The 23,234-nt window shown below is 32.2% G+C and overlaps 1 protein-coding gene across 5 annotated transcripts in view; it reads right to left on the bottom strand.

Annotated features, from left to right (window-relative positions):
* Positions 1 to 2,665: 2,665 nt before the first annotated feature.
* The window catches only part of LOC127731125 (uncharacterized), a 61,480-nt gene continuing 40,911 nt past the window's right edge, over positions 2,666 to 23,234 (bottom strand). For all 5 annotated transcript variants that reach the window (XM_052239991.1, XM_052239995.1, XM_052239992.1 and 2 more), the window contains exons 7-19: positions 22,980 to 23,155; positions 21,658 to 21,828; positions 19,278 to 20,456; positions 18,738 to 18,875; positions 17,398 to 17,527; positions 16,467 to 16,610; positions 15,471 to 15,733; positions 14,923 to 15,061; positions 12,164 to 13,642; positions 11,637 to 11,698; positions 10,763 to 10,856; positions 6,976 to 7,097; positions 2,666 to 5,774 (exon numbers count right to left, since the gene is read on the bottom strand). In XM_052239991.1, coding sequence (XP_052095951.1) covers positions 5,610 to 5,774; positions 6,976 to 7,097; positions 10,763 to 10,856; positions 11,637 to 11,698; positions 12,164 to 13,642; positions 14,923 to 15,061; positions 15,471 to 15,733; positions 16,467 to 16,610; positions 17,398 to 17,527; positions 18,738 to 18,875; positions 19,278 to 20,456; positions 21,658 to 21,828; positions 22,980 to 23,155 — 4,262 coding nt within the window. In that variant the 3' untranslated portion in view covers positions 2,666 to 5,609. The remainder of the gene's footprint in view (positions 5,775 to 6,975; positions 7,098 to 10,762; positions 10,857 to 11,636; positions 11,699 to 12,163; positions 13,643 to 14,922; positions 15,062 to 15,470; positions 15,734 to 16,466; positions 16,611 to 17,397; positions 17,528 to 18,737; positions 18,876 to 19,277; positions 20,457 to 21,657; positions 21,829 to 22,979; positions 23,156 to 23,234) is intronic.

The following is a 23,234-nucleotide window of genomic DNA, read 5'->3' as shown; positions in this document are numbered from 1 at the left end:
CCAAGTTTGATCCAAAAACAAATCCATTGTGTACAATATGAAGTAAGAAAAGAAAAGATCTGGAACCTTTTATTCTATTTTGTGCGGAACTGGAACAAATCAGATCAAAATACTGCTATAAAATCAAACAGATAATAGATGAGATTGACAAATTTGTGTAGGAGAACAATATAAATAAAGGCGAACTCCTTCAGCTTCTTATGGACAGTAATAGCAAGACATAGATTGTCATACAAAAAATGTGTGAAAATATAGAAAGCAAATCTAGAAATATGTGCTATGAGATGCACCAACATCTTACTGGATGAATGGAAATATGACCATGAGTACAGTACACGAGAGTCAAATGTAGATGAAATTTCAAACATTAACAGTTTTAATGTTTTAAAATGATAAAAGCCGCCGTTCAGAAGATAGTTATGATTTTTGGCTTTTTTTATCCAAAGATTATGTTTTTACATAATGGTGATTACGACATTAATGTTAATCTCTGTATATAAAGTGCATTTCTATGTATTGAAAGAGGGGCCTCGGTAGCCGAGTGGTCTGGGTAGTCAACTATTGCATCGCTGTCAACACTGAGGTTGTGATCTCGATGGCTTCCTCAACCAATAAAAACGGATCACCACGAAATAGACAATAATGCTAAAAGTGGCGTTAAACAACAACCAATAAACCAATCAATAAATGTATTAAAAGTATGCTTAATTAATATGCTTTCACCTGTTGCTGATCTAGTCATCTATGTAAATTTTTTTGTTTAGAAAGTATGCTATATTTATACTTTTGTTTCTGATGATGCTGATCTAGTCATTAATGTAAATCTCTATGTATAGAAAGTATGCTTCTGTCATATAATTTCACCTTGAAAATGTATGACCTTCTTTTAACGCAAGACATATATGGTGATTTAGAAATTAATGTTAATCTCTGTATATAAAGTATGCTTAATTAATATGCTTTCTACTGTCGCTGGTCAAGTCATGAGTGTATTTCTATGTACTGAAAAACGGACCTCGGTGGCCGAGTGGTCTGAAAAGTCCATCTACTGTATTGTTAGCCTGTCAGCACTGGGGGTATGAGTTCGAAACCCGCACGTGGCAGAGGCTCGACTCGAATCTTAATTTACTATGATCGTCAGTTTTTCTACTGAAGGACGGTGGTTCTCTCCGGCTTTCACCACAAACACAAATTTATCGCCACGAAATAGCCAATAGTGCTTAAAGTGGCATTAAACACCGACCAATCAATCAATGTATTGAAAGTATGCTTAATTAATATGCGTTCACCTGTTGATGATCTAGCCTTAAAAATTAATTTCTATGTATGGAATGTATGCTATATTGATATGCTTACCACGATGCTGATCTAGTAGTTTATGTAAATCTCTATATATAGAAAGTATACTTCTGTCATATACTTTCACCTTGGAAATAGTATAACATATATGACCTTCCTTTAACACAAGACATATATATGTATGCCAATTATTGCATGGAGGCTACCCAAATATGTAATTGAGACAAAACAGTTTACAGTGACTGTTATCTTGCATGGTGAACTGTTCTGAGTTTAATGTAGAGGATATCATACCATAATATTTTAATGAGGTAAAACTGGCTACAGTGACTGGTATCTTGCATTGTGACCTGACCTGGCGTTGATGAAGAGGATACCTAAATATGTTAATGAGGTAAAATAGTTTGCAGTGACGAAATAGTAATTTGTACAATTTAAATTCAGATAATGTCTCGTAAAATCAGCATATCTCCTAAACTTGATATATGGAATGATGGATTATGCATGTTCAGGTATATACAACCTTATACAGGATTGCTTACTCAGAAAGTATCAATGGGCCATTTCTAAAGGAATAGAGTTCAAACAGCAACATACAAGAATAGAAAACTATACTATAAGCAAAGAATTATTTGAATCAAGAATAATTTTGAATTCTGGAAAATTGATAAAAAAGTATGATGAAAACTAGCCCAACTAAATAGGGTAAGCCATGTGTGCACTATTTAGTTGGGTTAGTTTTCATCATACATTTCTTAGCAATTTTCCAGAATTCAAAAATATTCCAGATTCAAATAAATCCTTGTTTATAGATGATGACCTTGAAAATGTAATGTCCTCAGGCTTGCTGTCAAATTGGGTTGTCACATTGTTGGACTGATGTCACTAGAGCATTTGAGAAACTGGCTTTTTTATGTTATTAGATTTTTTCTGAGGAAACCTAGGAAAAATGTACTTCCAGTATCTTGGCAATATATTAGTTTGTATAGGAAAAGGCTGTTTGCTAATTTTTTAGGCAATGATCATAGCATACTATATTTGTTAAAAGATCACGTTCAACTGATAATAAAATATATGCTATAATTTTATCATGAGACACAGTTTCAGTTTAATTTGATTTAAATGAGAGTGAGTTTTAGTTTTCATTTTACCTTTGATGGTAACTTGGAATAGTCAGTGACTGGTACCACTAAAGTGCTATTGTTGTTTGGTTTGTGAAGGAATGATGTAGTATAGATATATCAAATGTGGTAATTAGATGTGAATATTTCAAGAATAAAGGAAAACAAGACAAAATTCACTCTTTTGTTTTGCTTTGGTATAACCTTTTTTTTATTCCCCTACACATAAGAGAAAAGACTAATAGTTGCAGGTTAAAATATTCTTTAATATTCTAGTACAAGCAAGAAACATTACATATTCAGAAATATAAAGTGTAAAAATTCAAAATGAATATTAGTAAATATTTTTAAAATCAAATAAATGTGCACTGTTGATTTATTTTTTATCATCTTGCAATTAATGTAGAAGATTATTGTTTTTGTTCCCTCATTAAAATTGCCATAACAGTTAAACAGTATATATAAATGCACCACTTTTGAGGCTGTTCACCATTAAAGAAAATCATACAATTTCTATAAATTGTCAGTGTCCAAGTAGTAAAATTTTGAACTCAAAATGTGTGCATTTAAATATACAATTTAGCAATATTTTATCAATTGCTGTGTAGGTATGGACTTCAGGAAATGAATGAAAGAGTACCCAGCTTTTGTATAATTGAATTCAAATTGTTATCACACTAACTTACCGACCCCATATAATCTACAAATTCAACTCCTGTGTAAAACTGTATTTAAGTCAATGACAAATGACCTTTTTCTAATAGGGCCCCTGGGGTTACTGCTACACACGCCCAGGATGCATTGTCTTAGCATATTATATGTATTCAAGAACTGAAATCAGACTTTAAACTTTATCTTAGTTATCATACAGCAAATTCATCTAATAGCTACACAATTTTGATGGTGGGGACATGGACTACCATAATTTGCTTAAAACTTACTCAAAACAAGTGAACCATGCAATATAGGGTTTGTAACATTCATCTTAGCCTACTATGTATACAAGATATAATTGTCCATCAAATCAGATAAATATATGTCAATCTGTGAACTGGTTGTGTATGCAGACATGAATGTTAACATTGATGGCACTCTGATCATCCTCATTCACTTCAATGTATAAATCCAAATAAAAATAGTGAAAATAACAAATAAACATCAACTTAATAATAAAAGGTAATACAAAGTAAGCATTCAGTAATTCTACAATTCTCTTTGGTTAATGTAAATTCCTTTGGTCCCTAATTTGGTTTATAATCTGTTTTATACAAACCTCACCAGTAAAGCATTTTCTATAGTTAATATATTTAAATATTGTAATAAAACTTTTTTTTGTACATTTTTTGTCATTATACTCTATCAACAATACTCTATTTACAATCAATAAATCAGTACAAAAATCTTGATGTTTTGTCATTCACTATACAAATCATTTTATTAAGTTTATAAGAATAATTATTATTATTCATTTCGGTATTTTTCTCAGTATTTTATTATTTATTAAATTTATATGAATTATCATTATTCCATCACATGTATTTTTTTCCTTCAAAATTTTCATATTACACAAAACATTAAAAGCGTGAGTCACCTTGGTCAATTTAGTAACTATTGCAACAATTTATCTATAAAAATTTTCAAACAGTACCTGATAAATAAAAATGTATGGTAATCATTTATAGCATCATTGTGATGTTTTTAATGTGAAGATTAATTTAAAACAAATAGTTTCTAACTGATGTTGAAATTCATAGAAATAAGTACAGGAAGCAGGAAAAAGGTCAGTATAGGAAACACCAGTCACATGATCAGTTTAGAATTTGATAAGCCTCTTATCAATATACACCTTTCTGTTATAAATAATAATTGGTAGAAGGCTGTGACCAATACTTTCAGAAAGAAAACTGAACTAAATTAACCATTAAAAAAAAGATTTGGAAATTGTGATATTGTTGATTCCTCTAAAGATGGATCATTGATATATATTTCCTCGAATGGAACTTTCTTATACCTTGCTAAAATGTAGATTTTACCATGTTTTTTTCAAATATTAAATAAAAAGTATGAGTCCACCCTACTATTTTTCAAGCTAAAAATCGTGCAAAATTGCCCACTTTTGCATAGATTATTCATGAAAAAAAACACTTTTTGGTGAATAAAATAAATCTATGAGATAGAATTTTGAAATGAAATATGAGAAGATAGTTTTATAATATGCTTTAAGAAAATAAAAAGAACAAATTGTGTCACTGCTCTTGTTTTCTTGCTACAAGTAAAAAATGAAAATTTTATTTGGTATTTGTCTAATTAATGCAACAAATCATTTAATTTTCTTTATTTGCATAGCTCAAATTGCAGAGAATATTTCACAATCCACCGGAATCTGCAGTTTACAGAAAATATCATAATGTGAAAAATTCTTTGCCTTCTCATGAACAATGCATGTATATTGTTAAATAAATACACCAGAGACAGTGACAATGGACTTATGATGTCAAAACAAACATAGGGGACAAAATACTACTGAAAACTTGGTTTTTGTGAAAAATTATGATTTACTATTGATAATTAACAAAACTGCAACCTTACTGATGAACAGTTTTCTTCTTTTATAATTTCTAATATCTTAATGTAGTAACAATCAGTTGTGGTAATTAGCTTATGCAATTAAGGATATTTTTTTCATATAGAAGATCTGGAAAATGACTAAGTTTTTATTTCTTAAGCAATTAAAAAGTGCAATTAAGGATTATGTTTATATGAACAAATATACAATAAAGGATTATGCAGTTAACAAGAATATAATCAAGGATTATGCCAAAATAGAAGAAGTGTGCAAAAAAGATCATGTCACTAACAGGTAAGCAATATATGATTATGTAATTAACAGGTATACAAAAAAAGATTATGCAAATAAAGAAAAAGTATGCAATAAATGATTATGTAATTAACAGGTATGCAAAATAGGATTATGCAATTTCATAGGTATGCAATAAAGGACTATGTAATTAACAGGTACCATGATTTTCTTGAATAAAAAACAATTTCTAAAAAACTTATATCTAATATGAAAATACTTAATATAAAAAAATATTTCAATGGAATATACAATTGTTCAATTAACTTGTCATATATAAAAATAACTTGTATCTGCAGAAATTTGACGACATTATTTCTATATTTGAAAAATCACATGATCATTCCAGCTTCACAATACCAGGGAGCAGTGCTTGTATCCTCCACTTCTTTAACATAAACAAAAATTTCTCCCTGACTTGGACTTCTCTGTAGATCAAGAAATTCATTGTTATCGTCCAATAGAACAAACTTTGTTACACCCATTCTATCATGAATCTGGTAAAAGAAAAGAAATCTAAAGTTATTATCAAATAGAACAAACTTTGTAATACCCATTCAATATTTTAATCTGGAAAAGAAGAATAATGAAATTCAAATTTATCATCTAATAAACAAACTTTGTATCACCAGCTTGATCATGAATAGGTAGAAAATATTGATTGATTGTTGGTGTTTAAAGCCACTTTCAGCACTTTTGGCTATATCAGTGTTTATTGATGGAGACTTTCAGCACTCTTGGCTATATCAGTGTTTATTGATGGAGACTTTCAGCACTCTTGGCTATATTAGTGTTTATTGATGGAGACTTTCAGCACTCTTGGCTATATCAGTGTTTATTGATGGAGACTTTCAGCACTCTTGGCTATATCAGTTTTTATTGATGGAGACTTTCAGTACTCTTGGCTATATCAGTGTTTGTTGACGGAGAGAGCCTGGGAACCCAGAAAAAACCACTAAATTTTGGCAGGAAAATTTGCAATCCTAGTCAATTAAGATCAGAGTTGAACGCAACTGCTACAGTCAGCATTCCAACTGACAACCTTAATGTTTACAAGGCAGCATTCCATCTCACAACCTTAATGTTTACAAGCTAATGATCACTGTAGATGAACTACTTAGACCACTTGACCACCGAAGCCCCTGGAAGTGATCACTGTAGATGAACCACTTAGACCACTTGACCACCGAAGCCCCTGGAAGAGATCACTGTAGATGAACTACTTAGACCACTTGACCACCGAAGCCCCTGGAAGTGATCACTGTAGATGAACCACTTAGACCACTTGACCACCAAAGCCCCTGGAAGTGATCACTGTAGATGAACTACTTAGACCACTTGACCACCGAAGCAAGAAAATAAGAAAGATATTGTAATAGAACAAACTTTGTATCATCCATTCAATCATGGGTAGAAAAGAAAATATATTAAATGTTGTTTCAGTTTTGTCTGCTATAGTATATATACAGAAATATCAATAATGTGATTGTATGTGATTGTCCACTACATGTTTATCTTCTTAAAGAGTTGAAACTAATTGATATTGTTTACTTATATATTTCAATATAAAAAGAGCAATGTTTTGAAAGTAGATATGGCGGGAAATATACATGCAACAAAATAAATCAATGTATGGTGTATTAAAACTTTAATATCAAACAGGTAAGAAATAGTTTAAAATAGAATTACAGATCTTACATGTTCAGAGCATTCCTTCTCAATTATTTCTTTCCACTGTTGTTTGACCAGCAGTCCTGGTATCTCCATTGTAAATGTCTCCCCTGGTTTATAATGTACAGTCAACCTGGATGCATAATGATCTGTTAAAAAAGGAATTTAATGTATGAAAATTAATAACAAAATACACTGACAACTTGGGGGAAAACAATGATAATCAATTGATAGATTGACCAGCATAGTGAACTGGCACTTGCTATGAAGACAGTACAGTGTTTGGTAGTCGTTTATACTTTATATAGTCAGAAACTCTCTAAACAAATAACCAACATACATGTATGATCAAAACTCTACGGTGCACCATGATCTCTATAAAATTGTATTTAAGAAAAATATCTGTACAAACAAGAAAAAGGAGCGAAATGTTTTCACCAAATCATAAGTACTATTCACCTTCATTGTGTTTTATAATTTAAGTGGTGAAAAAAGTAATGTCAACACACATGCAAATTTGTTTCAAAACCTTTGGAAGCACAGTACATTGTGGGTGTGAATACTCAGGTATGGGGTCCGTTTGTGCCCAATACACGTTCGCCCCCTGTGTCTGTTCGCACCCTTTTTTATTCAAAAACCTGATGAATTATTAGATGTTTTTTTTAGATGTTTATATCAAAATATTTTTACTTTCAAAAATAAATATTCAGGAATTTTTAAATGAAATATTGTTTTAAATTGATCTGATGATTAATTATTATATGTTAATTATATATGATTACTGTTAATACGCTGTGTACACAGCTAAACTTTGTGTTATTGTTATGTGTTTGAAAATCTTAATTGTTGTTTTAACTAGCTTTGATGTAAATTCTGCATGTAGTTTACTGTTAGCATGTATTTAGCTTGGTATGAGTAAAAACTATGAAGATTCAAAATGTTATTGTTGTTGAGTTTAATAGTGATTTGGTATCTTAACATTAAAATAATATTCAACACAAAAAACCTTTTTAGAAAGTCACTTTATTTTGAAACAATGAAAAAAATAATATTTATAGCAATACACTAACCAAAACACGATTAAAAAAATATTCAACACCAAAAACGTCACTTTATTTTGAAACAATGAAAAAAAAATATTTATAGCAATACAATAACCAAGACACGATTAAAAAATTATTCAACACAAAAATCGTTTTTAGAAAGTCACTTCATTTTGAAACAATGAACAAAAAAAATATTTATAGCAATACACTAACCAAATCAAAGAGCTGAAAGCTCTAAGTAAAAATGACGCCATTGTCTCTCATATTAGGATATTTTTGATGCAAGTCTTGATTTTTACATAATTTACCTACTGAATCTTAGGCGACGTTTCAGTTTATGGTAGGTAGGGTAACTGATAGAATAAATATGAATTGTTTCCACAATCTATAGCGTTTTTATTTGTTTGTCAAGATATATATATATATGTGTGTGTGAAGTGAAAATAACTACTAGTTGTTCTGCTGTACAAAGAAATAGCTCAAGACTACCTGAACAATCTACAATATTCAAAGTAATATGTGAATTTGTTTCCCTTATTTGTAGAATTATCTAACAAAATGATTATGAAGAGCCTGTAGTAAGAAAGCTCTTATACCAAACATAGTCCTTATTCAAGAGATGAGTTACAGGTGACCTAGTGACATAATCACATTGTTATTTCAGTTACCTAAACGTGATCAATTTCTGTAGATTTAGACAATAGTATTGTTATACTAGTTTCACAATTACAAACAATGTGACACCATTTATACAACTTAATTTCATTGTGAAGAGCCTGTAGTAATCAAGCTTACACTGAAATCTTAAAATGACAACATAAATTATTGCAAAATTATTTTTTTTCAAATGATTTAATGTTTAGTACCGTAGTCATTTATTTCAAATAATTGACCCGTAATAAAATAAGGAGATGGGGTGTGATTGCCAATGAGATAACAGTCTGAGGTACTATCTACCAGAGTCCAAACAGTGTGGCTGTTGGCAGTTATAAGTCACTTTCAGACCTCAACAATGTACCAAACCGGTTTATTGTTTTCATGTACCACAGGAAAAAGAGGAGTTGTGGCCAGGTGCTGCCAGGATTTAAAACTATTAGAATTACACAGTTTTGTCTGCATTCAGAGAAAATTTCATGGTGTAAACACAGCCATTTTTGTTGGTGTATATTAGATGAACCTTAAAGGTGGATTATCAGATTATTGGTCACAGGAATATTAAAGTGATTGTTGACTTTTCAAATATAAAAATATGCACAAAGAAGGAAATATATCTGATTCCTTGTGAAAATTAAAAGAGAGAACATTGTACTTTAATTGATTTGGTAATTTAATTTCAAGAATGACAACATGTACGATCTGTTACCACAAGTGTAAAATTTGTCCATTAGCTACTGTTTATTATGTTTATGGTTGAACTGCATCTTTGAACTTTGTCAACCAGTCATGATTTACTTCTTAAGCTGTGTAAGAACCTTCTTGTAATTGAAAATTGGTCTGCCATGATCACGATTTCTACAATATTCTGAGTTCCTGACAAGTTCAAAATTTAGCACATTTGCAGTTTACAATACCCAAAGATCAGGAGAAACAACGATTTTGATTGGCTGATCACAGTTGTCTCCCTTGGGAAAAGTTGGAGAAAGTTCGAAATTGGGAGCAGTAGAATTTAACAAAATCGTGCAATCGTGACAAGGGGTCAAAATCGAGTATTTCACGCCTGAATCGTGCAAGTTGGCAGGTATGACAGGTTAAGAAATTAAAGAATGAAAATTACAAATTTAAGTCTGTTCCAGTTGTATTTCCAACAAGATGATTGAAAATTGTCCGACGGTCACTAACATTCACTTTAAGTATGTAAAATACGGAACCGAGTTCGGAATGCGGATTGGAAGTCTGGTCAATGGTAAAAGAAAATTGACTGCGTCATTTTCTAAAAACGATTGAAAAATGATTTAACACAAAACCAATAAAAAGGGTGCGAACGTAAAGGGTGCGAACGTGAAAGGGGGCAAACGTGAATGGGAGCAAACGTGAAAGGGGGCGAATGGACCCGGATACAAATACTCCACATGGTCAAGTAAAAATCTTACGTCAACTAATGAATCATTTCAACATTAAAATATCATGTACAGGTACAGGTCAGACAGAAATCATACAGTTCTTTTCTCAAAACAAGATTTGAAATGGTTTGGTTGAAGCTTACTCAAGATCATACAGACAACAATTTTAAGTAGTATTGCATTCATATATACATGAGTAAAATCATATGCCCCCACTGCCTCTCAGCATGGGCAAACAAAATATGATGAGAGCCAAATAACATCATCAAACAAGCAGCATATGACAGTAGTTCGTGGTTTGAACGAGGGGAGTTAAATTGAAAGGATGTTAATTACCCTTACCTGAAGGCGTTGGTGGTTTGGCCGAGGGGAGTTAAATTGAAAGGATGTTAATTATCTTTACCTGAAGGTGTTGGTTGTTTGACCGAGGGGAGTTAAATTGAAAGGATGTTAATTATCTCTACCTGAAGGTGTTGGTGGTTTGGCTGAGGGGAGTTAAATTGAAAGGATGTTAATTACCCTTACCTGAAGGTGTTGGTTGTTTGACCGAGGGGAGTTAAATTGAAAGGATGTTAATTACCCTTACCTGAAGGTGTTGGTGGTTTGGCCAAGGGGAGTTAAATTGAAAGGATGTTAATTACCCTTACCTGAAGGTGTTGGTGGTTTGGCCAAGGGGAGTTAAATTGAAAGGATGTTAATTACCCTTACCTGAAGGTGTTGGCGCACAATACTGATTGCGTATATACAACATACTGGCTTCCATGTCATCATCTTCTTCTAAAGTAAACTTTGGAGACTCCTCCTAAAATATTGTAGAATATTAATATTGTAACTGACACACTTAAATAAATTCTTACTCTTGGTTTACAATTTGTTTCTGATTTAATTTGAAATAAGCTAGATCAAAAGGTGCAGAAAAACTCTAAAAATCTAAAAGAATTTTACCCACTAAATTCACCAGAAAATTGATGAACGACTCAAATGGCCAGGTTGTGCAAAATGTTTCTTAAACAATGGAGAATGTTCAATAGTGAACATTTAAATATTTTAAAAAATGACTAAGTTCAAAAGTCTGGAAAAATGAGAAAAAAAATTCTCAAACTCTTCCATAAAAGCAGGTGCAAAATTTCAACATATGTGCAATCTTCCTGTAAAGTGTCAGGGATCGGGGTTGAAAACTGAAGGAAGAATTGATTACACAAAACTTGTACCATCTTTCATAAATTTTGCTGAAAAATGACTAAGTTCCCAAGTCTGGAAAAATGAGAAAAAAAATCCTCAAACAATTTCATAATAGCAGGTGCATAACGTCAACATATGTGCAATCTTCCTGTGAAGTGTCAGGGATCGGGGTTGATAATTGTAGGAAATTAGGTACATACTCCCCCTGACAAATATCTACCATAATGTTTAGCAAGAGTAAAATGTCTTTTGTTTTTCAATCTATAAGAAACTAAAAGAATTAGCCCTCATATAAAACTGTGGCAATAGCTGTACAGATAGTACAATCAAAACTATGACCATATTTATGCAAACATGTTTATCAAAATGAATTCACTAATATATAATACCAAAAACTTACTATTTCTTGTGACATGAGAATGTCACTGGTGTTACTGTTAGACATCTGTTCAATCAATTTATCTACAAAAGAAACAGCTTACTTCTTTACAATACAGAATGGAAGTGAATGTAATATATATAGTGGATATAGAGCAAAAATCATATGAACATGAGTGCACACTCTGAAATGTCTTGCCAGCTTTACTTATCAAGATTGAATTAATGTTCAAGGTCTTTAAGAAAAATGGCATACAAAATTATAAGCCTAGTACCTTTGATAAGTTTTTTTTAATTATGCTTTCCCAGAATAAAATATCAATTACTGCACCTCCAACAGATTTTGTATAAGACTTCATAAGCAGTCTCAGAAAAAAAATAACTTGTGCAACACCAACAGTATAAGTATCAACAGGATGAATGAACATGCATGAACCTTTTGCCACTGGACATTAAGCAACCAACAATCAATCAATCAATCAATCAACAGGATGCAGGACCATAAGTGTTAATAACTTGATAGCAATATATATTTAGTTTGTTACCTACCAATCTCTTCTTGCTGACTTATTGGTGAGGACCAAGCTCCAGATGTATCATTTTCAATACTAATATGTGGTGTATGTGGTGGAGATTTGCCCAAACTACTTCCCAGTCCTGATGTAGTCTTTGGTATTGATCTAGGTGTTGTCATGAATGGCGCTGTACGTTGAACCTGTGGTGTGTAGTATGGTGCAGTTGGTGGCAGTGGGGATGTCTGGTCTGTGCTTACATTGGCTGTATTTGGATCTGACCTGCTTCCTATGGCAAATTGCTTCCTTTTAGTTGCTGGACTTAGATCTAGGTACAATTTGACATGATTGGTCTTTTTTACAGAGATGTCTCTGGTTCTAGTCTCATTCTCCATACTCCTGCTTAGATTTGGTTGTAAGAGATTAACTCCTTCTCCTGAACCAAACAAAATGTCATCATCAATATCATCTTCTTCTGCGATAGAAAACATTGAACTGACAATGGAAGGAGAAGTGGATGTGGGTCTCTGAAGAATTTCAACTTTCTGATCCACTGAGCTAGAACTTACAGATGATTGGGGAGACAATGTATTACTGTTTGGAGCAATTTCTGTTAGTGTAGAGTTTTCTGAATCTTTATGGTCCTGCTGTGTCCTTGAAATGACAGGACATGAAGTTCTTTCATAAAAAACAGTCAAGTTAGGAACATCAAGAGAAGATTTGGTCATTTGATCTATTATTTTCTCCTGTGAAACCTCACTCTGACTACTGAAATAACTATCAAATGATCGATTATGAGATTCTGTTCTTGATAACTGATGGGACAGGATCTTATCATGGAATTCATCAACAATGGCTTCTGTTTCCATCTTCTCTACTCTTTCCTCTTCTGTCAATACTTTAGGAAAAAGTAAAGCAAAATTAGGCAGATCAGAATGAGGCTGGGCTTCAAATTCTAAGTCACTCTGACTGACATCAGAGTCTGACGACTTCTTTTCAGTTGTAGATTCACATTCTTCTAGTCCTACTGAGTTAAATGTAATGGCTCCTATATCAAACATGTACTCTTCAAATAGATTATCTGGTGGTTCTGTTTCTTGGAAGTTTACTTGTTCTGGTAATGACAGACCAAAATCTATAGCTAATCTTTGTACATGGTTATTTATAGAAGAATTAGTTTTATCACCTGTCTTTTCTAAATCACCTGTATTTTCTAACGAATCATTTTCTTCAGGTTCTTTCTTCTTTGCACTTATCACAATCTGTTTTGGAATTTCAGAGTCATTTGAAATACGGATGCTTTTGAGATCCTCTTCAATTTCTTGGACAATGTCAACATTTTCTTCCTTAGCAGATGTCGGTGTTTCTAACTTTGTATCATTTAGTTGACGTACAGATGAAGTTTCTAACTTTGTATCATTTAGTTGACGTACAGATGAAGTTTCTAACTTTGTATCAGTTATTTGATGTACAGATGAATACAAAGTAGAAAACAAAATTTCGTGGTTATTATCATCTGAAATTACAACAGTGAACTTAATTATTTCAGTATCAGTATCACTTAAAAACGATTTTGTATGAACAAAATTAAATATAAATTGAAAAGCATTGTTGAGTTCTGAAATATTTAAAAGTGTTTCAGGCTTTAAATTATATATTTCCTCAATCATCTTCTTAATTTAATACCCCCTGAGCTATGTACTTAAATGCATATTAGATATTGTTTATTATAAACTGTTATCACAGAGATATGTCTCTTTTTTTTTGTAATTTTGATTATGCAAATGTTGAAATTAAAATGGCAATACTTTACAAGTTAGGCTAATATTCAAAGTCAATGAACCATGACTGAGGTACATGGCTAAACTATCTCCATGTAAATGAGATGTGCCAATGCTAATACAACTGCATACCAAATACCATTGACTTATTATAAGTTGTTCCCTTTAAACAAACATAAACACAAACATTAACTTGTAAACTATGTAAAAGTTTCAAAGTCAATGAACCATGAAGAGGGGGTGGAGCTATATAATCTCCATGGAAACGATACTTACAAATGCCAATAAATTTGCATACCAAATATCATTGACTTAACATTAGCAGTTCATCTTAAACTGATCTTATCACAAACTAATACATGTAAACTAAGCAAAAGTTTCAAAGTCAATAGGCCATGACTGAGGGGATGGGGCCAAATATTCTCCATTGAAATGAGATGTGCTAATGCTTATACAACTGAATACCAATTAACATTGGCCTACCACTAATGGTTCCCCTTGAACTGACCTAATTACAAACTAATACATGTTAACTAAGCAAAATTTTCAAAGTCAATAGACCATGACTAAGGGGGCTGAGCCAAATAATCTCCATGGAAATGAGATATGCCAATGCTAATACAACTGTATACCAAATATCATTGACCTACCACTAATGGTTCCCCATAAACTGACCTAATCACAAACTAATACATGTAAAATAAGCAAAAGTTTCAAAGTCAATACACCATGACTGAGGGGGCAGGACCAAATAATCTCCATGGAAATGAAATGTGCCAATACTAATACAACTGTATACCAAATATGATTGACTCTGTCAAGCGAGACAAAAACTCAAGTGTTACTTCATGCGTAAATACATGATTTCTGGTCTTCATGAAGTTATATGTTGTATTTGTGGCAGTATTTGTGAAGCACTTAAGCTTTTATCTAACACATTACAGAAAGTACCTTATATTATGTAATTGTGGTAGTATATGCGAAGCACTTTCATCTATCACGTTACATAACCTACCTAATATTCTGAATGCTCTGTGTTGAAGAAGTTGTTCTGCACCTGGTCTTTTGGCTGGATCTTTATTAAACCCTTCACCTATTAACTGGGAAACTTCAACACTTATATTTGATGGGATATCAGGCTCTTGTTCAATTATCTGTAAAAGATAGCCATCAATGTACATATAACATATGATGTTACTAGACATGGACAAACTGTTTACACAAATACTAACCCTTGAAGATTATTTAAAAAAAATAATGTATTCTTTGGAACTTATAAACTTTTTTGTTACAACTTCACAATTAAGTAATAGCTTTTCACAATTTTGTAAGATCTCATAAATTTCTTAAATTTTTTAACCTGAAAGGAATAGTTTTAAAATATAAGCAACTTGTTAATACTGTTTGTATTTTCTTCTTAAAGTCTGAAAAGTTGTTAAACAATGTTGTCCTAGGTAAATGACATATCACTAAAAACCATGCAGGACATAAAAATTATACTGATAAAAAATACAAACAATTTATAGCATTTGGAGTGTTCTGTAATGGAAGAAACTGACTTACAACATATAACAATGCTCCAATATTTGGATATTTCCTGACCCAAGGTGGATAACCAGTTAACATATGGACAAGTACACATACAGCTGACCATAGGTCAGACTTATAGCCATGGCCTTCACCTCTGGCTTTTTCTGGACTGAATACAATTTGTGATCCACTAGGTGTCGCTCCTCGTTTGTCAGTGCTACTCGTTAACTTTCTAGCCACCCCAAAGTCTGTTATTACAACATCTTTTGTACCACTCCTTACGAGTATGTTATCAGCTGGAATTATAATAACATGGGCTACTTGTGTTGACCTTTGGTTCATATATATATATACATATATAGCACGCATGAACTATTTTAAATATTACATTTAAACTGATATACTCGTATTTTGGCATAAATATTCCAAAATTATAATCTATTGAGAAATATATACAGTTTATGGACAACAACTACTTCTTTTTTTAACTCAATATTTTTCTATAACAAATATAAAAAGAATTTTGTGAAGGAATTGTGGTTGGATATTCACAAACCTGATGGTGAAAGAAGCACAATTGTCTGAAGCGTATTTCTTTATTTTATCTCCAATTCTTTTTCTTTTGATATCAGCAAAAGACAATCTTATTTTGATGTACCTGTCCCAAGTCAGGAACCTCGTCCGTAGTGTTGTATTATGTCATATGTAAATATTTGTTGTTCTTTTGAAAATTAGATGTTAAAGGCAGAACTTTGATTGTTTCTGTTAAATTTATTCACAAATTTTAAAAGACTCTGAACAATCTAGACGTATGTTATGGACACCTGTTTATTTGAAGACTGTATGTTGTACTAAAGATGTCATTTAGTTACTTTTGTTCTTGGGTTGCTGTCTCATTGACATTTATCCCATATTTCTTTTTTTTCATGATCTGGTTGATATTTTTAATACTGACCTGCAGAAGGAAAACAAATTTTAAGTACACTTTTCGACGATGTAAAAAAAATCAAACTGAAAACATGATCATACCTTTCAAATCTTCATGAATGACATATCTTCTTTGTAGGTAAACAAGAGCTTCCAGAATCTGTTTAAAGTAGTTAATAGCAGTTATCTGACTAATTCTATGATTCATAGATCTCTGCATATTAATTGTTTCTGTCAAGCAGCCACCTGTAAATGCAATGTTATTCATTAATTATAAACTACCATTTATATTTTTGCTTCTACAATTTAATATCATAGACTTCCACTTATCTATTCTCTTTGATCACTGTAGATACAAAATAGAGAAACACAGAGTTGCCAGTTACACAAATAACATCACTTTTCATATATGTTTAATTACTTTAAATAAAATAATGGTGTGACTACCAATGTCACAACTTCCAATCAAAGACATAAAACACTAGAAATTAGTTTAAAGCCTCCTACTTTCTTCCTTACTCATTGTTCTGACAATGTTGTTTCCAATAAACATTCATCAATCATTTTTTTTTTCTTTTTCTGAAAGTTTTTTTATGAAACATGTTCATATGATTAGGTCCTATAACTATATGCAACAAGAGAGTAAATTGGTGCACGCACCAAATGTTTGGGCCGGAAGTAAGGAGGTTTTTGGTGTTAAAAAGTGCAAAATGCTTATATAAACAATCTGTATATTGAGTTGACTTGAATTCTCAATTGCCAGAACTGTTCCAATCCAATTTACGCAAATATGAGTCACGCATTCTGTGCATTAAAAAACAATGAATATTCATTGTTATAAATATATTTAATTTTTTTTTTTGGCATCTTCTTCTTTCATAAAGATTAGTGAAAATGTATTTATTTTAATTACCTAAAATCTTTAATTTTGCATATACAGAAAAGATCCACAGATAATCATGTAACAATCTCAAACCCATATCATATGATGGACCGGCTTAGTGCCGGCCCATAATTAACTGGTATGACTTACCATCAATAAACTCTGACAAGATATAGATTTTTTCTCCTCTTCTCAAGGTTCCAATAAGCTGTACAATGTTAGCATGTTTTAATTCACTCCAAATCTCTAGTTCATTCACTTCATATTTCGAAATGTGAATCTGCAAAAAAAAAAACCCAAACAAAACGGTTAAGTGTTGTTTCCATGGTTTGTATGATGGGGTTTAATTTGAAATTCTAGGAATTGATTTAATTTCATGGCATTAAGTACAGGAAACAAAAATATACCTGACAATATCACTAACATTCAGGTAATATCGAACTCAGTTTTTCATTCTTACATTTTCTTCAGAAAATGCCTGTGCCAAGTCAGGAATATGACAGTTGTTTTCAATTTGTTCGATTGGTTGATATGGTCTAATTGTGATTTGATCAGTTTTAATCCTTTCATAAGCCCTATTTTGTTCCTATGGGCAGGGATACAGGGAATGACCACATATGCTCTCTTATCTATTTCAACTGAATCTACCCCTTATGCTACCATGCCCTGTAAGGATATTCAAACATAATTTATATATAGTATACAGTACAGGTTCAAGTACAGAAGAAACATTCAGCTTATGGGCTCCTAACTCTTTAACTTATTTTGAAAATAAACTAGACATCATTGAGATGGGAGCCATCACTGTGGGCTCCGCTGTAAATAACGTGTGGTAAAAAATTTGTATGGATGAGCTGATATGAAGCACTTTTTTAATATATTACATTGTCTCATTGTGTGCTGAGAATGATTTTATTCTATGTTTTTTAGTTAAAGTGTTATATTTGGCAATTTAATTAAACTGATAAATATCCTGAACTTACTTTCATTGTATAATAGTGATATGACTGCATGGTGTGAATTGACATGGGGTTGTCAACTGAAACCAAAGTTTTTGACCTTGAAAACCTAGGAAGTTGCACATACATTATGACACACCCTCTAGTGTTGGTTAATATACATGTCAAGTATAAACTTTGAAATCATAACGGTTCTCAAGATATAGAGTGAACAAGATCTGTACCATAGGACATGGGGTTGTCAACTGAAACCAAAGTTTTTGACCTTGAACTTTGAGCTAAGAAGTTGTAAAAGCATTATGACACACCCTCTGGTGTTGGTTAATATACATGTCAAGTATAAAGTATGAAATCATAACAGTTCTCTAGATATAGAGCAAACACAATTTGTTACGGAAGGACGGACGGACAGACAGACTGATCACTATAGGGCAACCCACCAGAAGGGGGGCCCTAATCAATAAAGTGTTTCCCTAAAAGTCTCTGTCCTAATAGGGTTAACATATTAGTTCAATCTAAGAATTATAGTACCTTCTTAATGCAAAATTTGTAATCTGTATTGAAGTCCATAGCCAGGTGACACTTGCCAGACGTACCACTACCCAGATGTGATAATCTCACCCACTGGAAATTCTTACTGTATCTTGTCTTCAGTATTTTTATTCTGTCCTATAAAATATCATGTTTTCCACTTAAAATATCACCTATTCAACTCTTATATGAAAATTTTATTTCAACAACGAACACCATAAATGTATAAGATTAATCAGTGTTAAAGACATCAACTTTAGAACTATTGTAACTAGAAAGTATTGCAAAAGAAAATTCCAACTAAAATACTAAAAAAAAACAAAAACATATGTTTGTAAAGAAAACCTTAATGTTACCAAAATATCATCTTGAAATTACATATTATTTTAGCAGCAACCAATTATAGAAATTAATAAAGTGACTGCATTATTGTTAATTATCTATGATGTCAGTATTATGATATAATTATTCTGTTATTAACATCCTTTTATATCATAAGTATGCTTTGATGTTTTACTTTTTCCTGATTTTATAATTTACCTGAAACTGAGGAAGTATCACACCTTCTTCTCTAGTGTCATATTTTTTCCCATTTTTCCATTCCTTTTTCATATCAAACCAAATCCTGGCAGGACCCAACAAATATGACCTATCACCATAAATTACGTCCTGTATCCCTGGTATTCCTGTTGGTCTATCAACCAATGACTGGTACCTTTCCCCTATTTCTGGCCGTCTACCATACTGCATACTAATAACTCTGTCATCAGATTGACAATACACACGACTTGGCAGCGAAACGTATTCCTGATTATTACCACCTGATGCCAGTTCTAAAGATTCATCTCTCACCACAGGTAAAGAGGTATGAACACTGGAATCTGATGGTAACTGATAAGCCTCTGGAGGAAGATGAATACTGGAATCAGGTGTACGACTAGGTACAATATAATCTGCTGGAGGGAGGGTTTCATATAGGTGGGTGTCAGGATAAAGGGGATAGTCAGTGCTGTCTGTAAATATATCTCTTGGAAATGGTCTGTCTATTGTGACACTACGATGTCTTGATTTTGTTTGACTTTGTGGAAGAGAGGTAGGTTCATCCAGCTGTTGAAGTCTTTTTGGAAGATTGGATGTCATCATTACAGTGCTACCATCTGGCATCTTTCTCATTAATGGCTCAGACTTGGACACCTTTTTACTTCCTTGTTTTTGGCTTGATGTTCCTCTTTTCATATCCATTCTAAGTTCAGGAATGCTTTCTAGCACTGGACGACTTACTGTACTGAGTCGCTGATGGCGTGGCATATTTAAACTTTTGATACTAGAGATGCTGTCAAGACTTGAAAATGGATCATCATCTGCTGCCTCAGGATTAGCAAACCTTGCCAAATTCTTTTTTAATTTCTTCCATACTTTCTCATTATTGTCTGCTATCTCTGCTCTCTTCAGTTTGACACAAATGATAACTGGACATGTGACATCTGAAGTAAAACTATCTGACAATCCACAGATTGAAACATGCTTTTGTATTAGTTTGAACAAAGTCATACAGATGGAACAGGAATCTTGGTATCCCATACTGCATGAACCAAAATGGCAAATAAGTGCAGAAAGGTGGGTACAAATATAGCATGTAGTTGTCTCCCCTGCTGATTTAACTAGCATACTTGTCATTAGACATAAATTGATCTCATCAAAGATGTCAGGTGGAACTTTCTGAAAATTAGCAAGAAAATAAAGTATTAAAAAAGATAACAAGAGTGCACATGCTGAAATGTCTCGCCTTCTTTACTAATCATTGATATTATGTTGATAGTCCTAAATATAAAGCTTTATTACAACTGTCACATAAACTTAACATTAACCAAGTAAACTAAACATTGACCAATAAACCATGAAAATGAGGTCAAGGTCAGATGAACCATGCTAGGCAGGCATGTACAGCTATCAATTCTTCCATACAACAAATATAGTTGACCTATTGCTTATAGTTTAAGAAAAACAGACCAAAACACAAAAACTTAACACTGAGCAATGAACCTTGAAAATAAGGTCAAGGTCAAATAAAACCTGCGTGACTGACATATAGATTATAAAATATTTCCATACATCAAATATAGTTGAACTATTGCATATAGTATTAGAAAAAAAGACCAAACTCAAAAACTTAACTTTGACCACTGATCCATGAAATGAGGTCGAGGTCAAGTGAAAACTGCCTGACGGGCATGAGGACCTTGCAAGGTACGCACATACCAAATATAGTTATCCTATTACTTATAATAAGAGAGAATTTAACATTACAAAAAATCTTAACTTTTTTTTCAAGTAGTCACTGAACCATGAAAATGAGGTCAAGGACATTGGACATGTGACTGACGGAAACTTCGTAACATGAGGCATCCATATATAAAGTATGAAGCATCCAGATCTTCCACCTTCTAAAATATAAAGCTTTTAAGAAGTTAGCTAATGTCGCCGCCGCCGCCGGATCACTATCCCTATGTCGAGCTTTCTGCAACAAAAGTCGCAGGCTCGACAAAAACAATTGACATCATACATTTTAGAATCTTAATTATGTCTCACCTAAAAAAAACATTGAAGGAGTTGTTTTAGAAGGTTATCTAAATTATCTTTATAATTTGTAGATTTCTGTCAGTGACGCTTTCACTTAAAAATAAATTTTGAAAAAGAGTCAATATCATCATATTTCTCTCATGAAAGCAAGTTATATAAAAAAAGTATTTCTTGATCAGACATGCTAAATTTATAAGTATTGATTATTGAGAAAAAAAATCTTGTTTTTGACACCAGAATGCATATACATAGGAATGTTCAACATTGTGAGCTAATACAAATTTAAATGATTACACAATTAAAATAATTCCAAACTACTTGATGTGAAATAAATGTTTACCAATTCCCCTGTTTCATTTAACATGAGACCCAGTATGTCACTTAGTTTACTTTCTCCTCCAGACAAACTTCCATGTTTTCTTCGATACTTAAAATTAGTTATCACATCAAGATTTCTGCTGACTCTGTCTTTCTTATCACCATGGTTACCATTATCAAGTGGAGGATCCTCCTACAAAAAGACATTGACATATAAGTCATATAAAACTTAAATTTACATCATGTTTACCATTTTAATGTGTATAGAATAATGCTGTTTTTTATGTTCTATTTATGGTAACAATAACCATTATGGCTTGTTGTTTGCATGAATACGATAAAGACAGGAGGTCTGTCTAAAACCATATGAGTGGCTGGATAGTCAAATTGAAGTAACCTTGTGGGTTACTTTTGCACTAAATGCATGATCAGAACCACTTTTCTTTAGTAAATTGGCCTCCAACTATCTTTCACTACAATAGTTTAAAACTTAAGTCCCAAGTTAGGGAAGGGTTGAGGACTTATAAACATGTTCACCCTGCCACATTCTTAATGTGTCTGTCCCAATTCAAAAGCATGTAATTCAGTGGTTGTCATTGGTTACTGTCTGTTATATCTTTTTTGTTTTGTTTATTGTTTTGATATTTATCAAGCTGTTTGTTTGGATTGTTTCACATTTATCTTGTCAGGTCCTTTTATAGCTGACTATACTGTATGGGTTTTGCTCATTGTTAAAGGATATATGGTGACCTAGAGCTGTTTAAATCCTAGTCATTTGAACTCTGTTGGATAATTGTTTCATTGGACATCATACCACATCTCCTTATAACAATGTCATTACTTTATATACATTAGATGTCAGGACTAAAGATATTGGTCAATAAGATAGATAGATGCTAATAAAATAACATTCCTAATACTAAAAGTCTAATACAACAGTATACAGCTATAAATACCAGTAGTTATTCCAATCCTTCCTTCATTAAAATATGGTAACACCTATGATTAATGACATTTGTTGAAAACAAATTATCTAAAGGCATTAAACTTTATTCAATGTGATTCATGAACCGCAACAAACTGTTTTGTGATACAGAGAAGGCCAGCTTTCAGATGATATTGATATGGACAACTATATTTATGGTAACCTTAATAATAGAATTTAGTTTGTCAAATAGCATTTGAGGTAGAATAGTTTATTTTATATTGTACCAAAAGCTATATCTAAAATAGCCTTATATGGTGAATTTTTCTGATTAGGATATGTTTGATGTTGTAATGACAAGGTAAATGCAGTATACCACTCTGTCAGTTGGGTATACATTTTTTAAATATTAAGCTTACGTTTTCATCTTTGTCTTTTTCATCATCATCTCTTCTGTGTTTTTCTTTTTCTGTTTCTTCTTGTTCATCAGATTTCTGACTCCCACGACTGGTAAAATGACCAGAGTCACTGTCAGTCAACTCATTGGAAGGATTATCTCCCTTTCCCCTTTGTCCATCAGTTGCATTGAAATGGCCTTTAAAAGTCAATTATTGTAAATTCCTTAACAAATTAGATCACTCTAAAGTTTGTAATCGTAAAACATATTAAATAAG

Source organism: Mytilus californianus, unplaced genomic scaffold, assembly GCF_021869535.1.
Source record: "Mytilus californianus isolate M0D057914Y unplaced genomic scaffold, xbMytCali1.0.p SCAF_2, whole genome shotgun sequence".
Classification (NCBI taxonomy): domain Eukaryota; kingdom Metazoa; phylum Mollusca; class Bivalvia; order Mytilida; family Mytilidae; genus Mytilus; species Mytilus californianus.
Note: the sequence above shows the minus strand (reverse complement) of the source record. Positions and strands in the feature narration are given on the sequence as shown.